The sequence below is a fragment of the Staurois parvus genome, unplaced genomic scaffold (genome assembly GCF_062004578.1).
Source record: "Staurois parvus isolate SC_StPar_1 unplaced genomic scaffold, SC_StPar_1.0 ptg000027l, whole genome shotgun sequence".
Classification (NCBI taxonomy): Eukaryota; Metazoa; Chordata; class Amphibia; order Anura; family Ranidae; genus Staurois; species Staurois parvus.
Genome location: NW_028317823.1, coordinates 6,185,611 through 6,207,867, shown reverse-complemented (window position 1 = coordinate 6,207,867; position 22,257 = coordinate 6,185,611). Strand labels below are relative to the sequence as shown.

The 22,257-nt window shown below is 39.3% G+C and overlaps 1 protein-coding gene across 5 annotated transcripts in view; it reads right to left on the bottom strand.

Moving 5' to 3' along the window:
* Positions 1-11,357: 11,357 nt before the first annotated feature.
* The window catches only part of GRM5 (glutamate metabotropic receptor 5), a 546,141-nt gene continuing 535,241 nt past the window's right edge, over positions 11,358-22,257 (bottom strand). For 4 of the 5 annotated variants that reach the window (XM_089656651.1, XM_089656647.1, XM_089656644.1 and 1 more), the window contains one exon: positions 11,358-21,842. In XM_089656651.1, the coding sequence (XP_089512777.1) occupies positions 21,023-21,842 (820 nt within the window). In that variant the 3' untranslated portion in view covers positions 11,358-21,022. The remainder of the gene's footprint in view (positions 21,843-22,257) is intronic. The other variant, XM_089656668.1, reaches the window with a different exon arrangement.

The window sequence follows — 22,257 nt, the reverse complement described above, 5'->3', positions numbered from 1 at the left end:
CTGAGCTGCCTTTCAATGTCACCCATCAGTGCCAGTCAGTGCTACCTATCAATGCCAATCAGTGCCACCTATCAGTGCCAGTCAGTGTTGCCTATCAGTGCGCACCAGTGCCAGTCAGTGCCGCCTAACAGTGCCAGTCAGTGCTGCCTATCAGTGCCAGTCAGTGCCGCCTAACAGTGCCAGTCAGTGCTGCCTAACAGTGCCAGTCAGTGCTGCCTATCAGTGCCATATATCAGTGTCATGTATCAGTGCTGCCTTTCAGTACCCATCAGTGATGCCTGTCAATGCCCATCAGTGCAACCTACCAGTGCCTCCTCATCAGTGCCCATCAGTGCCACCTATCAGTGTCCATCAGTGTAGCCTATCAGTGCCCATCACTACAGCCTCATTAGTGCACATCAGTGAAGGAGAAAAATCACTTATTTACAAAATGGTATAACAAAAACTAAGAAAAAATGTTTTTTTTTTCAAAATTTTCAGTGGTTTTTGGTTTGTTTAAGAAAAAATTAAAATCGCAGAGGTGATTAAATACCACCAAAAGAAAGCTCTATCTGTCTCAAAAAAATGATAAAAATTCATAGGGGTACAGTGTTGCATGACCGCGCAATTGTCATTCAAAGTGTGACAGCGCTGAAAGCTGGAAATTGGCCTGGGCAGGAAGGGGGTATAAGTGCCCTGTAGGCTAGTGGTTAAAGCCCAACTCCGGGCAAAAGAAAAACGTTTTCCCATGTAGTGGAGCTGTGCCCACACTGCATGAGTCAACTGCTCGTTTTGTCCAGAGGCAAACAGAAAGCTAATACTTACCCGGTTTTGTGCTGGAAGGATCGGAGGATTAGATAAGTATAGCTCCCTTCTCCAATCCCATAAACAAAAATGAACACTTAACCCTTGCAGTGCAGCCACAGCACAGGGAACTGTGAACAGGGGAACAGGGAAAACGTTTTTTTTTTTGTGCCGGTGTTGGGCTTTAAAAAGTTCCCTGTAAAAGACACTATTTTAGAAAATATCTCCTATTATATCATGCTTACAAATAAAAAAAAAATCCCAACTTTTTATTTTCAAATGAGTGAAAAAAACTTTACTTTTATCACGTTTTTAATAATATTCAAAAAAGTACCTGACACCATAAACACCAGTAGAACAGAAAATCAACTGGAAAAAAAACAAGCATCGTATTTAAATTTTTTCTTCTTTTTCTTCCAAAATAAATGACATTTTTGTACAGTTACAAAGCTAAATAAAACAATCCATTTTTTTTTACAGATTATGAAAAACATCATCATCATTTAACATCAAAATAAAACAATACATTCTCTATATTATGTTAGAAGCAGCAGCAACTTAAAAAAAGAACAGATATTCGCACATCGTTATAAACTTTTTTTCTGTTAATACATTAGTTATTTGCAAATAAATTACAAGCACTTATAGCCCACAAATATTTTGTAGAGTTGGCACCATGAATCTAGACGTATATATGGGACTTGTAACTTATATAAACCTGGGTTTCTAGAAGTATGATTTTTTTTCTTTTTGAACAAGGTACGATTGTATATGTTCATGATTGGCAGATTAGTAGCCCACTTAGCATGTGTAGTTTCATTACACACAACACTGACATTTTATATACACCAATCTAATCACTTTAAGTAAAAATGTTTGTTTTTTTTTTGTTTTTTTGGATGAACATTTTTTTTTTTACAGTACAAGTTATGAGCATGACTGTAATCTGTTAGGTCAACAGGCAGATGCTAAATATTGATACTACTAGCTATGATGCAATATCTATCAAGCAGAAACATCAACCAGATTAAATAGTATATGGTGTGACTTCAAGAACAGTTACAGGTGCGACAATTAAAATCTCCCAGTTTTTTCAGTGTAATATGTGCGTCATTTGCGTCCTAGGATTCAGCTTGCCCTTCTTAGTACATATTGGTGTTCCTGCTGCTGTATGGCATTTGTGTTTTGTTTTGTTTTTTTTTTTATTATACTTTATGTTTTTGAGGATATTGCCCTGACAGTGTAGCAAAATATGTTCTAAATTAGTAACTGAGTACTTGGCATGATTGGTATTTATGATTTAACCATTTGCCATCTGTCCTATAGCAGTGAAAGGGCAGCCGCTGTTGCAAAATTACATTTACATGCGTGATTTTGCATTTCCGTATAGTGGGCGCGCGTGCACGCCACCAGCAATCAGCTTCTGCTATGAATCGTCACAGCAGAATCTAATCAGTGGTTGCTGGCCAACGGATGTCTGTGTGTATATATAGCCACTTCTTTTTTTATTCTGGATAGAGCAGGGAGAGTTAACATTCCCATCAGACTATTTTTTAATGTCCATGTCCTGCTGATTTAAGATTTCCCTTAACTTCCGATCCTGAAGATGCAACAGGAAGTGAGACGAAATGTCACCTAAGGCCGGCCATACAAGGGTCGCAAAATCAACCGATTTTTCATCCGAAAGTCGGACCTAAGAATAATCGGCCGATTTTTGCTCTGTTAGTGGGTCAATGGCACCAGCCAATTTTCATGGTTCCTCCTCTTTTTGGTGATCGGGCATGTTGGAAAATTCGTGAAAAACGACTGATTTTCGACTCAATGATGGGGTGAACTTTATGACTTGGTCGGCCAATTTTCAAAATCAATGATGGCACCATCGGATTACCGAGCGAACGACGTTTACGATTTTTGGACGAAAAAACGTTCGGAATTCAAACCATGTATGGCCTGCATAAGTAAGGGGAGAGTTTGCCTCTTAGACAGTTGTTACTGGAACATTTTTCCCTATTGGAAGATTTCCCTTTACATACACTAATACTATAATACCAATGCATAATAAGGAGATATTCCTGCATGTGTAAACAAGGTGGGGTTGATTTATTAAAGGCAAATAGAATTATTTCAAAGGAAATTTTCCCCAGAGCATAGTAAATGAGGTGAAGCTCTGCTGACTTCCAGCGTCCAATCATGTTCACGCGAAAACATTTTTAATTTTTTTTATTCTGCTTGCGTGTGGTTAGGTGATGTTTGCAAAGTAAAATTTCCCCATTTCCTTTGCAAAAATCATTATCCTATTTGCCTTTAGTAAACCAACCCCAGTCTCTATTTTATTTTTTAGAAAACACATTCTCTATAGTTTTCTTTAAATATAAATAAATTATAAAAAGTAAAACCTTTTAAATAAAATATATTATTATATTGTTTTTATTAGTTTCATTATATAATTAAAATTTAGCAGTAATTTTAGTTATGTTTGCCTGATATGGCAGTAGTTATGGTTGTTACATAAGTATTATTATTGAAAACTAACACAATCTAAAACACGACCCTCCTCTCCACCCCTCCTACAGCCCGCTGCGTGGATAGCTCTCTTTTTTCCCTTTTTTAAAAGAAATAAATTATCCGGCCCTGCCCCCTATTACGCCTTATGCCAAGGAGAATGATGTGTACTGGCCTAACTTTGGGATATGCACATCACACATCCAAGTAGGCAAAGACTTTCTTGTTCAAATATTTTATTGTTTTTAAAGTACAACAACATAGGTTATAAGTAAGCAAATGGGATATTGAAGGTGTACAGTAAATGAACAGTAAAGGTTCCCATTTATACTAGTCAGGCAGCACTAACAAGAGTGAACAACAACTATCAAATAGAGCCTGACATGAAGGGAAGGAGGAGGGGGGAAAGAAAGGGAATGGTAGGGTGTAAGGCTCCAAGGAAGGGGATAAGGAAAATAGCCAAATAACCGCAGTATCAACAAAGGATGGTTCCCGTAAAGCAGAAAACATAGATTATGGGTTGAGAAGGGACTCGTCAAAGTTGGGTGGGAGGAAATGCTCCACCCATGGGTTCCAAATCTTTTTAAACTTGGGGATGGAATCTAGGATAGTGGCTTCTATTTTTGCGTGGATCATCGCCTGAGTGACCCTAGTCATAACTGCAGTCGCACTCAGTAAGGGTGATTTCCATGCTTTAGTGATAACCTGTTTCGCTGCAGTGGTGACTTGTAGAATGAGCTTAAATTTTGCCTTCGTAATGTCTGGTGGCCGGTGATTGAGAAGCGCGACTAGAGGACTTGGTTGGAGGGTTGTGGCACTGAGTGCAGACAGTGTTCTGAATACCTCCGCCCAAAAAGTTCGGACGATTGGGCAATCCCACCAAATATGAAAAAATGTTCCCAGGTCTGCGCAGCCTCTGAAACAAATTGGGGGATAATCAAGGGTAAATTTCACAATTCTGGTTGGGACAAGATACCAGCGGGTCAGGACTTTGTAATTGGTCTCCAGGGCCACAACATTTTGCGAGGACTCTTTGGTATTGTTCCAAATGAGGTCCCAATCTGATGGGTCGATTTGCCGGCCTAAATCCGCTTCCCATTTATCGGTATACGAGGGTAATGGAGAAACGGATGGGGTTGTAAAAAGGGAGTATAGATAGGATATGAGACCTCGTCTATAAGGGTGGCAAAGACTTTCATTCAGTAAAGATGGAGGAGGCGGGCCTAGTGGGGCAACATTGGGAGGCGAGCTGGCTGAACCCAGAACAGCGGGTAGACCTGCGAAGAAATCACACCAAAACATGGCAGCCCAGTGCTACCAGAAGAGGATCTCAGCTGGATTCGCTGGGTGGGTGAGTATCTGAAATGTGCAGAACTCACCCCCAGGTAAGTAGGGGGCTAAAAATGGGGGAGGCGGGTGTCAAATTCTGCTTTAAGGCTTTGGAACTACTGATCATTTTGAATTTGCCACAGTAACATTTTTTAGGGTTAGAATTTTCCCATGAGAACAGTGTTAGCATTCAATGTCATCTAACATCCTAGCCATTTGATAGGAATTGGTTGTCATTAGCAGAATTTGTTGAGCCATATTCGAGTAACATTAGGTCTACTACAGTCCAATCCATCCTTTCTTACCAAGGGTTCCGTGGAGCTCTAGGCTTAGAGGTTGCTACGGGTTCCTTGAGCAGTGAGCAACAGAATATTAACCTCTAGACTAATGGTGTGTGCACAGTTACATAGTTGATGGTTAGACCAGTGGAATCTCTCCATTTGTCTTTCAGGTAACACATGGCACCACTGGCACAACTGCCTTTAAGATGGCATTTTTCTTACTGATCCCCAATGTAACCAGGCATTCATCCCAAAGACACCCAATATCTCTAGACATTCTTTTCACTGACCCTAAATGTAAATGAACATTCATTCCACTTCTCCCAAAATCTAATCTTTGTTTTCATTCTTTCTACTGACCAGCAGTATAGGGGGCCCTTTTTCCAAGTGATGATCAATGTAAGTGTAAATGCAGTTTTTACTGTCTCTGTTCTAACCATTAATATTATTTATTTAATTTCAGTTTCATAATTATTACTAAAAATAATTACTGATACATGTAAAGTACCATAAGCTGTAGATAGAACAATTTTTAGCAGGGGTTCCCTGAGACCTATGAAATGTAAAGCCCCGTATACACGTTGAGAATATCAGACAAATGATTGCCCGGGTTTTTTTGCATGCTAGTCTCATACCAAAAATGAAGATTTTACTAAATTTACGAAAATTCTCGTACAGCAGAATAAAAATTTGATGTAATTGTATTGTATTTTTGGATGAAAACTGTATTGGTTAAATGAAAATCATGCAATCTGGTATCATATGGCAAACATTTTCTTGCTTGTCCTTTCGAGTAATTTCAGACGATTGCTGTGTACTACCGATCAGATTATCGTACGATCGCTTTGAAAGCGGCATTTTTCGTATGATTTTCTGATAGTGTGTATGGGGTTTAAAGGATGAGAAAGGGTGGTCTAATCATTCCACAGAAGTAATTGGCATCAAATTTGTGCTTATCAAATACATTGTTAGACCAATCAAATGTATTGTTAAACCAATACTTCTATCACAAAAAAAACATCATTAGTCTTGTTTTCAAATGAATAACAAAATCTAGCACCAATCAATGAAATATAGCTTATAAGATTGTTAAAAAAATGTATGCACCATTAGATCTCACGGTGAACAATTGTCACATTTTATATTGTTGATAAATGGTATGTCTTAGGGCTAATGTATACTAAAATGTATGTAAAGTGTATATCTTTGGAAATAGACCTGTAGGAACTGACTTACTAAAGAGATCTAGGGCCTAATTTATGCCGGTACGGGGCTAACTGCAAACATCCAATCAGTTTGGTAGGGTTTACCAGAAATAATTAAAATGTGCCCTCTCCCATCCCCCACCCTCTGATTTGATTTACCTTTTGCAAATAAATACATGGGAAAAACAAATAATATGTATCAAGTAATTCCTTTCTAAAACCCTTAACTCCTGGCAGGAAAAATCTACTCAAAAAGCGTGTCTGTGTATTGCAAATAGGCAAATTTGCACGTTAATGGATTCCATTGGCCATAATATGAATTTATTCCTACCACTGGAATGAATGAATACTCAAGCACTAAACATGTCAAGCGTTTAAGCGTGTTTAGACATGTTTACGTATGTCAAGTGCTTCTTTTCAAAAGCTCCTCTCCTGAACACGTTAGTGATGGTTTGTTTCCTGCCTGTAAATGCCTTTGTGTGTTTGGACACAAAGGCTAACACAGGTTGTACAGGCAGAAAAAAAAATGCCAAATGCCTGAAAAAGCAGCATGATTTTCCAATAAATGGGCAGAATGGAAAAAAAAAACTTGATCCCTCAGCTTCCCTGTAGATTTTTTTCTATTAACCAGTGTTTTAAAGTACACCTGTACCAAGACTAAGATATTAAAGCATTTACTTAGTCATTAGTCAAGCCATTCATTACCTATCTAGTTGCTTGCACTTTAAAGTAATTCATTCTCAAAGATCCCAATGAAGACTCTGAAGTCAATTTCAGCCAGTTTCTTACAATTTTGAAACACCTGTTGTGTGTTTACATTACATGGCTGTACATGGAAAAAAGCTAAGATTTTTGTGAATCTTGAAGACAAATTTTTTTTTTGTTAATGAGGGCACACTTTAAAGTGCGCTTACTGCTTGTTAGAATATATAAATACTTTACTGTGAATAGTCTGGGCCCAAGTTCACTTTAAATATATATGATTATGCAAGACGTATTGTCTCCATTTCATTTATTTGCAAATTATGTACTCAATTGATTTAGGAGACGCCCCATTTAAAAATGCAATTTTTCTGCTACCACTCATTATTTATGACCTATATTTTTCCCAGATCTATTTTTAATGGAAAATGTAGCCTAGCATTATAAAAATTATAAACTTAAAAAGTTTCTCTAGGAAACAAACTATTTCCATTTACTGAAGCAGAGTGATTGTTCAGTCTTTTATTGATATCTGCTCATAATCTTTAACAATATAGCTGAGTCCTTTGTGAATTCTGAGCCCTTACCTGAGATGAGCAGTGCTAAGACAGACTGTTTGTTAAGAGGTGTGGTGTTATAGATATTAACATGATTGAATCAGTATCTCTAGTAGTACCTACCCTAACAAGCAGGCAATCTCAGCAGGCTTGATTTCAGATATGGTCTCAGGCCCTTCTCTCAGGCCCCACACAGCTATCAACCTTCCTGAGAAATTTAAAGTGTATGTATAGCCAAAACCTTTTTAACCTCCCTAATGGGTCTGATTTTGTCCATATTTCTGTATTCAATGCGGTACATTTTTTTGCATGGAAATATGTATTTTTTGTATTGTAGGCCTGTAATTTTTAGGAATAACTCACTGAAATCTGTCCGAACAAGAGTCTAGTAAACATCCCGGGTATGATAAAATTTGAAACACGAAATCATAAATTATAATTTAATAAATAATCATAAAAAATAATAATATAATAATAAATTTAATTCAATATTATAATCAAACCAAAAACACTGAAATTTGAAATATAGCGCCAAGTTCGCACATCACTGAGCAAAGTCGCAAAATCATTTTCAGTGTCTGATGACGAATTTCCCCACAAATCATTATCACTCAATTCTGCAAGTGGTTCTGATTTACTATCGCTGTTCTCTAGCTGGTCTAAAACCGCTTTTGACCTAAAGGGACACTTTTTGGACGCCATGGACGTTTCTCAGTTTCCAGGCAGAAAGAACAGTAAAAATGCAGGCAGGGCACAGGACAAAGCACTCGGGACAAAATGTATGTGAAATGGTTTGATACAGTAATGTTTTACTATGTGATTTTAGTGAATTTAGTGAATGTCACTTTTTGTCATTTTCAAATTACCCGCCAGTTCCATCCCCGTACATCCCGACGCTCGCAGGGGACGGAACCCAGATGACAGATGCTGGCATCGGCCGGAGGACATTACAGGGGACACTGCCGGAGGGACATCGCGGGAGTGCAGGACAAGGTAAGTGATCGAGGGATCCCGGAGCAGCGCCGCATGGTAAGCCCAAGTGTAGCTCGGGGTTACCGCTTGTGGTACTGAAACTTTACCCCGAGCTACACTTGCGAATACATCTTCAATTGGGTGGAGTGGGCAGGTTTGTTTTATGATTGTCTAGATAAATTCACCTTCTCTATTTGTCTTTGTCCATTATCACAGAGACATAAAGTGATGGTAAACCCAACATTTTACAGCTGCCATCAGTATAAAAGGTGAGGGTAAACCTTCCAATGGTAATATTTGTTCAGGTGGCAACTTTTCCTGGTGCTGGCACCAATAACGGAAAATAATATACCTAAATTGGGAATTGCTTAAACAAATGTTAGACTCCATGGCCCACAGCAGGTATTCAAATGTTCATTGACAAGTCCAGGTAAGAATTGTTGAAAAATAATGTAGATAATCAGCTTTAGATATATTGATAATATGAAAGCCCCTTGTGCAGGAAATATACAAAAGGACTTTGCTAGGGGTAGGTGGACTTGGTTTAAGTAACAACCAACTTTCCTTTTTCTCTATTTTCTGTCAGCTCCATTGCAAATAGTTTTCTCTAAAAGGGAATTCCCCTTAAGTTGTAGAACTTGTCTCTTACTTCCTGTTATGTCTGCAGGACAGAAAAGGATGGATAATCCCCCCATTGGGACACAAAGAGCAAAAACTAAAATGACAGGGTTATTAAAAGAGGTTTTGGAATGAAAAAAACCCTACATACTCACCTCTATGGATGCAGCATTGCTGTGCTGTGGTAGCTGCCCCCTGCAGGCTCTAAGAGTGATGACATGACCATTGACTGATTAGGTTCTAGATCAGCCTTGACTGACTGACGTATTGTCAGTCACAGTTCTCTGCCCTGTCTCTCCAGATCTCATTGGAACACCAGGCATTGGAGGGGGTTGGAGCAGCTGTCTAAGCCTCCAAGTGGTACACTGAGAGACTGAGACAGTTTCTAATCAACCATCTATCTAGGTGGATCCCAACATTATTGTCGGGTTCCTTTCAGAGCCTGGGGTGACTCTGTGACATCAGCTGGCGGTGGGCTTTGGCCTGCTGTAAATTGATTCTGGGTCACAAGAGTGCAAAATTAAGTGTACTGTTGTGACCCAGAAGAGAAGTGGGACCAATAAAAGCTTTGGCCATATATCTCTTTTATGGTTCAATACATTTTTTTAATTTTTCATACACAGATCACAGATTACAAATAAGTCATAGGATAGTAAGATATATAGTACAGAAATATTTGTTCAAAAATTAAGGATAGTTAAATGACTGCATTGTATCAATGATGTTATTATCCAGCATCAGGCTGATCTTCAGTGAGTGAGATCAAAGTATAAAAAACTACAGATATGCTCAATATATTGTAAATAAAAGTCAGACTTTGGGGAATACGGAATGGAAGAAAGGAAAGAGGGCTATTGACATAAGAGGAAAGAAGATGGGGAGGAAAACAGAAATACAGGAAAGCGATGGTCCATTCTTCTCTTTTACCCCTTCTACACGTTATCCCGGCCATTCTCAACCAGGGTTCTATGGAACCCTAGATTTCCTCCAGAAGTAGAGTAGGGGATTTTTGAGCTGTGATTGATTGACCTCCTATCTGATGATGCCTACATAGTTTTGGGTCTAGTGTCACTTGTCAACAAAAGGATGCCAACGATTGTTTTAGCTGTCTGGACGGTGGGCATTCTGACCACCACTGTAAAGGGACCGTTTTTCCCACTGTCACCAATGTAAGAGGCATTTTCCCCACTGACTCCCAACAGCTTGATCTTAGTAGAGGTTCCCTGAGACCTGAAAATTATTTCACAGGTTTCTCTTGGGTAAAAAGGTTGAGAAAGGTTTCTCTATCCAAAATAAAAATTACTATTTATACACTTTAATGAAGCAAGTAATATAACTCATTGGACAGTTTTTCTCTGAATATGTTGGAAAAAAAGGTAAAAAAATCCCCATTGTAATACTTTACTGTATAATGAATAATTATTGCTATTATCCTGGAAGTCCATCGGGCAATCACACTTGAATAGATCTTTTGAAAGGACATTCACTAAGGCTGCATTTTATAGACCCAACCTAAATTATTCTCTTTATGAATACTATTTTTCCAAACCAGTCAGCCGGAAGGTTTCAAGAACGCTAAAAGATTTATGAGACTGATGTCCCTTGCTGCTTCCAAGTGTTTGTTAATTCATATACTACCTGATTACCATAGAAAATGTGCATTGCTGGCATACTGGATTCATTTACACAAAGTTGATATTTCAGCATTGTTTTGATGCCAGTTGGATTAAACACCCACTCAATTGTATTTATCAAGTTTGTATACAGTAAGATCTCCCCACCTGAGTACCATGGTCCTCTTCATCTGCTACCAAAAATGTTAAAGTTCATAGCCTTATAGTAAATTTTACACTATATAGCAAGGTCCGCTTATTACAACAAGTCCAGCTATACAAAAATGCCTCACTATAAAAACACACAACAAAAATATAATAAAAGTTATAAAAAATAACCTTACTTTCCTCCTGCACAGTGTTGGAGGGTCTTCTCGTGAGATGTGGCATCATTAGCATTCCCAGGACCCCGTTGGAAGAATAGTGACACCAGTGCGGAAGCCTGGCATAAGGTAAGTATATTTTCAAACTTTTCTCCATAAATTTTTTTTGTACAAGTATAATGTTGGTACGTGTGTTGGCATGAGGGTGAAGGCCTGATGTAACAAGCAGACCTTGTATTTTAGTGCAAGATCTGCTTCAAGGGTTAACAACATCTGCCATTTTTCCTGACCCATCTGAATGTATTAATCCTCGCCATTATTTCAAGCCCATCCAAAGCATCTAAAAATACCTTAAAGGATATAAAATATTACATTTATTTTTTATTTCATTTTGGGTTTTTTTCTTTATTTTTTATGTCTTTTTTTTAATTGATGGGTTAAAAATAAGAAAAATCAGAAGTTAAAAACATGGTAAAATTCCTAAAACATTGTTTATGAAAATGATTTCTTTTATATACAAAATAGTAAACATGTACAAGATAATAGATTACAGTACAGTCTGATTTTGTTTTAGTAATATACAATATATATGCTGCATTATTCTATATGTTTTTGGAATGTATGATAAAATCTATATACACGGTAAGCTATATTTCAAATTGTGACCTTAATCTACATATAGCAGATGCAGCCAGTTTGTTTCTATGGACGACGGGTACACTTTAGGGAAAGAATGTGCTTAGAGATATATATATATATATTTTTTGTCTCTGTTAATTATATGCATAATTGAATTTCCAGTTCAGTTTCCAAGGTTTTTTTTTCAGACTGACTTATAAGGCTGGTTCCATTACACTTCACCTGCATCCAAAATTTAAAGGAGAACTCCAGGAAAACATTTTTTTAAAACCCCCACAAATTTGTTATAATCAGTGAATGCACTCCAGGTGCAGCAAAACTAAAAGTGTGAGCCTTACAGTTTGTTTTTATTACAAAGTAGCCACAACCTAAGTAGAATGACTGACTGATGTGAATGTACAATATACAGTTGTGTTCAAAATAATAGCAGTCAGACATCACTAACCGGATCAATCACTGTTTTTGGTAGAAATGATATTTCTACATGGCAAATAATTTACTAGCAGGTGTAGTAGAGTAATATAAATCCAACAGACCCCACAGTCATGACATGCATGCTGCTGATTCTGTGTAATTGAATCACTAATTGAAAGGGGCATGTTCAAAGTAATAGCAGTGTGGAGTTCTATTAGTGAGGTCATTCATTCTTTGAAAAACAGGTGGCAATTATTGCCCTTATTTAAGGAAGGAAGGCAGCAAATGTTGTACATGCTGGTTACAGTGCATTTCTCTCTGAAATTCTGAGGAAAATGGGTCGTTCCAGACATTGTTCAGAAGAACAGCGTACCTCGATTAAATAGTTGATTGGAGAGGGGAAAACATATAAAGAAGTGCAGAAAATGATAGGCTGCTCAGCTAAAATCATCGCAAATGCTTTAAAATGGCAACCAAAACCTGAAAGACGTGGAAGAAAGTGAAAAACTACCATTCGAATGGATAGAAGAATAGCCAAAATGGCAAGGACTCAGCCAACAATCAGCTCCAGGAAGATGAAAGAAGGTGTAAAGTTCCCTGTGAGTACTGTTACAATTAGAAGACGCCTATGTGAAGCCAAGCTATCTGCAAGAAGCCCCCGCAAAGTCCCACTGTTGAAAAAAGACATGTGCTGAAGAGGTTACAATTTGCCAAAGAGAACATTGATTGGCCTAAAGAGAAATGGCGCAACATTTTGTGGACTGATGAAAGTAAGATTGTTCTTTTTGGGTCTAGTGGCCGGAGACAGTTTGTCAGACGACCCCCAAACACTGAATTCAAGCCATAGTACACTGTGAAGACAGTGAAGCATGGTTGCGCAAGCATCATGATATGGGGGTGTTTCTCATACTACGGTGTTGGGCCTATTTATTGCATACCAGGGATCATGGATCAGTTTGAATACATCAGAATACTTGAAGAGGTCATGCTGCCTTATGCTGAAGAGGAAATGCCCTTGAAATGGGTGTTCCAACAAGACAACGACCCCAAACACACCAGTAAACGTGCAACATCTTGGTTCCAGACCAACAAGATTGACGTTATGGAGTGGCCAGCCCAATCCCCGGATCTTAATCCAATAGAAAACTTGTGGGGTGACATCAAAAATGCAGTTTCTGAGGCAAAACCAAGAAATAGAGAAGAACTGTGGAATGTAGTCCAATCATCCTGGGCTGGAATACCTGTTCACAGGGGCCAGAAGTTGGTTGACTCCATGCAACACAGATGTACAGCAGTTCTCAGAAACAGTGCGACTACAACCAAATATTCATTAAGTCATTTAAAGGAAAGCAAAATCTTCAAAAAATTTTCAGTTTATATAGTGAATGTTTGAGTTTGTAAAGAAGAATACAAACACTGCTATTTTTTTGAACAGTCTAATATTCACTTTTCTTCAATTTTTTTAGAGGAACAACACAAATTTGATCTATTTTTCTTCATGTTTTGATTTGGAATAGAATGTGTAGTGTTCCCAATGCATTTGTGTGTATGGAAATAACAGCTATTAGAAGGATTTTGAACTTTATTCTTTTTTTTCAACACACTGCTATTATTTTGAACACAGCTGTAAACTGACGGTCCTATATAAGTACCTGTAATAAATAAATAAAATAAATAAATGCCTGTCCACTGCCAGCCAGCTGCAGAGAAGGACCTTTGCTCTCTGTATGTAAGCAGTGATCTTTCTGCTGAGGTCTGACAAACCCCTTGTGGAGTGAGAGGCAGAACTCTCCAATCATAGGGAAGCACAAGATTTTCTGCTTTTAGAGCTACAGGTCTGACTCAGCAGGGGACAAATTGCTCAGTACCCGCTCAGCATAAATGCCATAAAAATTCCCCAGCTGCTGGTAAATTAACACCCCAATGTTTTTACAATTATCCACAGTTCAGTAAACCGGTGCAAGACATTGTCAAACCTAAAAATTCCCCTGAAGTACCTACTTTAGGGGAATTTTTAGGTTTTACAAATATCTAGCGCCGGTTTATTGGACTGGTGATAATCAGCAGGGGACATGTCTGACCTCAACGGAGAAACAATTGCTTCCAGTTCCTTTTTGCAGCAGGCTGGCAAAGGTCAGGCTTTTCTACTCTGGCTGTGTCTGCTTTCTAAAACAAATGCTATGTAAGACCTTTATTATTTATTTCAGGTACTTATATATATAGCACTTTATGTACATATATTGTACATTAACATCAATCTCTAACCCTCAAGAGGCATACAAACTAAAGTCCCTAACTCACATTCATACATATACCAATTAAGACAGGAGCCAATTAACCTACCAGCATGTTTTTGAAATGTGTGGGAGGAAACCGGAGCACCCAGAGGAAACCCACGCAGTCACAGGGAGAACATGCAAGCTCCAGGCAGGTGGTCCCGTGGTTGGGATTCGAACCAGCGACCCTAGTACTGCCAGGCTGAAGTGCTCACCATTTAGCCACTGTGCTGCCCACATTATTATGATGCAACTGGAATGTATTTGACTGATCTAAATTGAAAATTCAATATGGGCTTTAAATATATGATCATCTTATTAAATTGGACGTTGTATCAAAATCCAAGGAGGGAGATTCCAATCAGCTTTTAACTTCAGCTTGTTCAAATAAGCTTTGACTAAGACCATCGGTTCACATCTATACAGCCGTGCGGGCCACGTTTTGCATGGGCACGAGAACCCACTCATTTGAATAGACTCCCGTGCCTGTGACACGCAGGGAAAGAAGCCTCTACACTTCTTTGGAAAACGCAGCCCTCATGGGAACCTCGGTTCCCAGTACGGTTGCATTTTCCAGTGCGGGTGGCAAGCCATTAAAACTAACGGCACCTGCCCGCGGGTCCGCAATTCTCTGTGCGGGTGGTGCGGCTGCACGGATTTTCGTGCGGATCCGCAGCGGCACCACCTGCACAGATGTGAACCTAGGGTATATCCTCATGCACACTTTTACAGCGGCTGTTTTTGGCTTTTGATGTTTTTTTCTACAGCCAGTAAACCCTCCAGCATGCTATCCTATTCATGCACACATCGTTTTCTGGCTGGGATGTTTTTTGACTGAAAAAAAACCCAGGACTAATGGGTTGTTAGAGGAGTTTTTTAGCTGTAAAAACTCTCTAATGCCAGAAAACAGTTTATTTTCTGGTAAAAAAAAAGCTAAAAAGCACAAACGTGGTAAAACGCCGCAAACCTGCGTTTTCTGACTTTTTTTTAACCAAAAACATAATTTTTTTTCTCGTAAAAAAAAATGCTACAAAGCACAAACATGGAAAAATGTGGGAAAACGCAGCAAAATGCTGATAAACGCTACTGCAAAAATGCTAAAAAAGCTGATGTGAGTTTACACAGCTAATGTTACCAGCGTTATCAAAACATCCCGTGTGCATGAGGACTAAAATCTGGAAGCTGATTGGTTTCTATGCAGAGCCGCACCAGATTTTGCACTCTCCAGTTTCAGTAAATCACCCCCAAGGTCTGCATACCTTGTAGACCCCTTTATGTAAAAGTTAAAGGGCTCACTCAGACGGACGCTGAGACCTGTACTTTGAGCTCAGCTACTTTTTTCCTGGGTATGCATCCACCTTAGAGCTGCAGCAGCTGTTTGGATACAGCGACATGTCAAAATTTCAATCGACACACATCCACCACCTCCTGCAAAACTGACAGAAACACGGACACGGGGTTTATTTACTAAAGCTGGAGAGTGCAAAATCAGACTCCCTTCTGCATAGAAACCAATCAGCTTCCAGGTTTCATTGCCAAAGCTTCATTGAACAAGCTGAGGTTAGAAGCTGATTGTTTTCTATGCAGAAGGGAGTCTGATTTTGGACTCTCCAGCTTTAGTAAATAAACCCCATAGTGCCTGAATGCTTCCTATGAATAGGAACTGAATCCAAATTGAATATTTCTATCAACAATCCAGCTCTGAGAAAGAAGGGATCACCCTTCGAAACGCGTTAACTTGACCTAGAGTTTATTTCCCTTCCGGATGGAACTTGCACATGACTTTTAACCCTGTGTTGGCTATGGATATTATATGCCTTTTTTCCTGCTACTCTTGTGAGTATAATTTATTAATAAATATATGAACTGTTTACTGAGGTAATGCGCAAGGTTGGTACGCTCTTTTCTTTTGTTCTTTACTGCATGTCAAAATTTGACAGATCTGATTGCACAGATCTTCTCTGCATCCGAATCTGTGCACCTTCTCCTGCCTGCATGTCAAATTTTAACACGCGACCAGGGGCGGACTGACAACTCATGGGGCCCCCGGGCAATAGGGGATCATGGGGCCCAAACAGAAAAAAGCCTATGAAAAAGGTACCAGGGGCATCTCATGGGGCCCCTTACTGACCCTGGGCCCTCGGGCAGTGCCCGAGTTTCCAAATGGTCAGTCCACCCCTGCACGTGACTATGGCCGTGCTGTCTCTGTGTCTACTTCTGGGGTAAATGCGGACTTGGCCAAAAGCAGCTCTGCATGGAGGATAGGTCTCAGCGCTCATCTGAATGAGCCCAATTTGGATTAAAAAAAAACTTAAAAGAATAGTAAAAGTTACAAACCTTGCATCCCGCCTTCTGGCCATTTTCTGTAGGTGAGGGTGACATCGCTGGGTCTTCTCCTGGGAGCCCAAATATCACAAAACGTTATTTCCGCACTGCGAAAAAGTGTTTTCTTGCACATTTTGGGATCCTCAACTTACCAGGAACCTGGAAGGACTTTCAGTGATGTCACCCTTGCCTAGGCAAACATGTTGGAAGCTGGGTTGTAAGGTGAGCATTTCTTTTTTTTTTTTATTTAGTTGTACTTTTTTTTTTTTTACAGAGGGGTGTGAGGTTCTGCAAGATAAGCTGACCATGCAAAGTTTGGGATCTGTAGGAGGAATAGAAGCTTAGGGCAGCACAGTGGCTAAATGGTTAGCATTTCCACAGCACTAGGGTCGTTGGTTTGAATCCCAACCATGGCACCACCTTCCTGGAGTTTGCATGTTCTCCCTGTGCCTGCATGGGTTTACTCCAGTTTCCTCCCACACTCCAAAGACATGCTGGTACATTAATTGGCTCCTGTCTAAATTGTCCCTAGTATGCGTATGTATGAATGTGAGTTAGGGACCTTAGATTGTACGCCCCTTGAGGGTTAGGGACTGATGTGAATGTACAATATATATGTAAAGCGCTGCGTAAATTGACGGCGCTATATAAGTACCTGAAATAAATAAATATGTAACATCATTCTGTTAAAACAAACCAGCTGTTGTACACACTGTAGTTCCACTAACCTTTGGACCCAACCACTTTCAAACCTCCTGACATTATACAGACTTTTTCTTCCTGACTGGAGTTTTCCTTTAATACCGCTTACCACCATCTTATATTTCTTTCTTTTGTATTTTTTATTTGGCACCTGAGGATAGTTGACAGGAAGTAATTATAACTTTTTGGAAATATATATTTCAATATATTTGTTATTTTATATTAGACTAGGTCATTTGCTCTGAAACTATAGGAAATTTATACTACATCCTTACTAAAATGAAATGAGAACTCCAGCCAAGCAGGTGAATTCACAGCCAGAATACATAAATGTGAACTCCTTTCTCTGACAAACTATCGGTGATTCTATTCAGCCACGCTTATGATTCACTAACTCCTGCCACACTGGGGAAGGGGATGGGGGGAGAACAATATTCAGCTATGCCACCTATGTGTTTCACCTCCCTGTCTCTAGGATGCTCAGCGGACACCAATGAGCTTTGACACAGCCCTTAGTAAAAACGGCTTATATACCTCTCCCTGCGTAATACAATAGAATCTAGCTGGTCTACAGTGCAGAACCTTTGATTTTCTAAAGCAGTACGGCAGAGTAATATTACATATATTTCAAGTAATTATCTCTTAAAGTGTTTAAAATATAAGAGATGTACCAAATGTAATGCAAAAGTGAGCATACATTTTTTCATTAACTTACATAGGTCATTCAAATTTCACATGTTGGTAGAGTCACTCTTCCTCTATACAGGGGTGTCAAACTCCATTTCATCGGGGGCCGTCTCAGCATTATTGTTGCCCTCAAAAGGGCGGTTGTATCTGTAAGACTAGATGTCCAGAGCTGGAAAGCAGAAAGTGCCGGGTCTGGAGGAGGACCAGAGGAGGAATGGAGTCAGTTACCAGAGTCTGCTGAATGCTGAGACCAGGGGAGGCAGAGATGAGGGGGTGCTGCAGCTGCACTGAGAGGTGCAGGATTTGGTAAAAGAATTCTATTCTCCTCTCTGCTGCTGACTGCTGAGACAAGGTGGGGGTGGAGACAAGGGGGTACCTGCAGGAGAGGTGCAAGGGCCACATGAAATGGCCTGGAGGGCCATATTTAACCCGCGGCCTTGTGTTTGACACCTGTACTCTATGGTAACTCTTCTTTTTTTTATTGCAGGTAAATTAATTCCAAGCAGAAGCAATGTGCTGTCATTAAAGTGTTACTAAACCCAGGACCCTGTATTCACTCTATCTGGTCTCCCACAGTACACAGAACATGGAAATGTAATTATTATAGTAAATATAAACTGCTAAATACCTTTTCTCATCAGCAGTTAGAGCAGTCTTGTTACTTCTATTAGTGTTCAGCAGAGCACTAGTTAAAGCTTGTAGGAGGAGTTTTCTTTCTGCTCTAGGAGGATGCAGAACCCCTGACCCTCTGTCTGGACAGTGCTGATTGGCCCTGTGCTGATCACATACACTCTCCCAAGAAAAAAAAACCTCTCTAGCAATACATACCAAACTGAGCATGTGCAGAGTGGCTCCACAGGATATGTCTTTATGAGGAGATGAGGGGGAAACTGGAAGAAGGGGAGGATCAGAGAAGTCAGGATCAAACAGCATTTTTAAACAATGCAAAGGATTAACCCCTTAGGTTCCACAGTGAGTATATCAAGCATGCTTTATTGCATATACAGAGTGACTTTACTGTTGTGGGTTTAGTAACACTTTAAGTTCTTGACAAAGGAGAGGCGCAGGCTGACCAATATCCACAGAAAGCTACAGAACGTTTATGGAGATGACACCATTGACAAAAGTCACCAATGACATGACATAATCTTGTCAATGGTGTCATCTTGGCAAACATTCTGTAGCCTTCTGTGGTTGTTGGACAGCCTGCACCCCTCCCTCCATCAAGACCTCAATGAGAGCTTGCTGCTTCTGCTTGGAATCCAATATTTACCTGCAAGGAAAAAGAACAAGAAGAAGAGTGACTCTACCCATATGTGAAATATGAATGACCTATGTAAGTTAAGAAAGCCCAGTTTTGCATTACCTTTGGAATGTCCCTTATATATTAAAGTGTATGTACAATCAAATATTTGTTCTAGTATTAGAGTGGGAATTATATTAAAGGGTATGTACAATCAAATATTTTTTCTAGTTTTAGTTAGAGTGGGAAAAAAATTAGAATTGTCAGATTTTTCTGGCTGTTTGTATCCACGCTGGGTAGATTCCCACTTCCAATTTGTCCAGTTGATCGCAGTCAATTGTTGGGAAATGTTATAGTTGTCCCCAGGACAAATCTTCCAATGGGGACACCTGTGTGCTGTCTACAAAATGACCCCTCACATTACATTGCATTTGCAATGGGATGCCAACCTAAACTGATATTTTAACCTTTCCCTACTCCAAAAAATGTTTTGAATATACATACACTTTATTTGTTCTTTGAATTGACTCATATCTGGACCAAAGAGTGGGTTTATATAGCTGCCTGGAGCAGTGGTTAAAGAAGAAACATCAGTTTTAGGTGTTTTGTAACAACACAAGCTTCCATTTTTTAAGGAAAAAAATAAAAATTAGTCTTTACTATGTATTGCTTTAAAACCCCAATTCCATCACAGTTCAAAGGTTGAAACAATATACAAACAGCCATGTCCAATAAAAAGCATGGCTAACTGCTTACACTAAATTTACTCACTCAAAAGGCATTGACACAGTTTATTCAATTCTACACTATTAGTACCTTGCTTCTATTTTATTATTATAATTTTTGTTTTTGTTACATGCAAAAAGCAGTAAAACACAATTTTTTTTATAAAATAAAATATTAGATTTAAAAAGAAAGGAAAAAAAAAGAAAAAAAAGGCATTCAACACATAGGGATGCAGTAACACCATAAATAAACAATTTCGCTATAAATATTATATTCACCAAAACAACTTGCCCTTATGAGGGAATTTACAAAAACAGTACTCCAAAAAATATTTTTTTGCTACTTTAGTATTTTCGGCAACACGGTGAAATAGACAATATATTCAATTGCTATTAAATTCCAGTCCCGTGATTTTTTTTCTATTTTTAAAACTGGTTGAAAGTTAATGAATAATTACCAAAAAAAGAGGAAAAAATAATCAACAAGGTTGCATGTTGTGCCCTGTGTTTTACAGTCATTTACTGCAGTCACAAAGTAGCTATGGTTTCGTATCACAGATCTGATACATAGTGAGATTAAGATCTTTCATTTGAGTTTATTTGAAGTGAGACTTTTTTATGTTACAGCTTCTTCATAGAAAAATTTGTCTGCCATTTTGGTCCCATTTTTTGTCTTTTTTTTGTGTTTTAGAAAACGTACATTCATGTTTGGTCTTCTATTCTTGACAAAACTTTCACTTCTGGGAAAAGAATCAAAAGCAAAACAAGACAATATATTTTACAGTTGATTACAATCCACTCTGTTCACAAATATTTGTCAAAACAGCCCACTTTAAATTAAATCAAAGCACTTAAAATAGACTCCTACACCTACGGTTGACTCCTCGACAGCCCTCAAATATAAGCAGTGTTTCTTGAAAGACCATAGTTAAGGCCACTAATGTAACAACTGCTCTTATTGGAACAATGGAACTCTCAGTCTGATGCTACCTTAAAGGAAGGATTTGTCACGCATCAGTCGCCGACCTAGGGGCGTGTATACGTCTGTGCAAAGGAGATGTGTGCCACCCTCCCCCTATATGTACGTGTATTGTCATTGCTGATATCCAATTAGCTTGGTTTACATTCACAAAGAGGAGGAACTTTGAGAGTAATCTCTCAAAATTATATTGTCGTATTTGGGAGAGGATGGTGTACAGAGAGCAGACTCTGATACCGGGGAGCTAGGGGAGGTGCTGTCTGAGTCGATGGAGTCTCTAAAAGGAGAAGGAGGTGTTAAAGCTACCAACTCCTCAACATCTTGCTTTAATACAGGTGCTTCTGGAGCACTATCTTTGACGCTGTCAGAAGATGACTTTCTGGCAGAAAGTGACCCACCGTTAAATTCAATAGCAGGGGCTGGCTGGATCTCTGCAAAGGTGGTCATAGCGGTGGGAAGTTGGATCTCTCTTGGAATCAGGTAGGAAGAACATAGAGGGGTGGGCACCATGGCTCCTTGTGTGTTTGCCGTCAGCATCATGGAGTTTAGCTCACTGATGTTGGCCGTGAATCTGGTCACAACATTGCTGATTTGGTCCATCAGGGATCCTTGAGAAGAGCCGCTTCGTTGGGCAGTGTCTGAGTGAAATGAAGGGATGTCATCATCTGTCCGAGCTACCGAAGCAGCCCTCTGACTTACAGTACTGATTGGAGAAGGAGTTTGTGGTCGGTACTGAACCGGATAATGCTCTTCGGCCTCAGAAACATCATAGAGCATTTTGGAACTGGAGTCTGGGAAGGACGTGCTGATGTATCTGTTCTCAGTGCTGCTCTTAGAGAAGGGCTTAATAACGGCTGTCTGATTTGTACTATCCTTTTTCTTGACATGAACAGAAAGACGCTGCCAAAGATGCTGACCCCGAGTGCTCTTCTCATTTTGTGCCCACGTTACAGATTTTCCATTGGAGCTATAATAAATTGAAGAAATGTAGAGATGAATAAAAGAAATGTATCTGCTGAAATTCTAAAGTGATAGCCTTTTACAGTTACAGTAGTTTGTGTGTATTTATTAACTTTTGTAAGCAGAAACATGGCGCACAGGGGCTGATTTATTAAAGGCAAATACGCTGTTCACTTTGCAAGCAATTCCTCCATTTGCAATTCATTTACCCATAGCTTAGTAAATGCGGTGAAAAATTAATTCTGCAAAGAATACCCAGTTATGTGCAAGGAAAATTACCATACAAACTGGTCTATACCCAGGGGCGGACTGACAACTCATGGGGCCCCTGGGCAATAGGGGATCATGGGGCCCCTGTGTCCTTGCCCAAACTCAAAAAAGCCTATGAAAAAGGTACCAGGGGCATCTCATGGGGCCCCCTA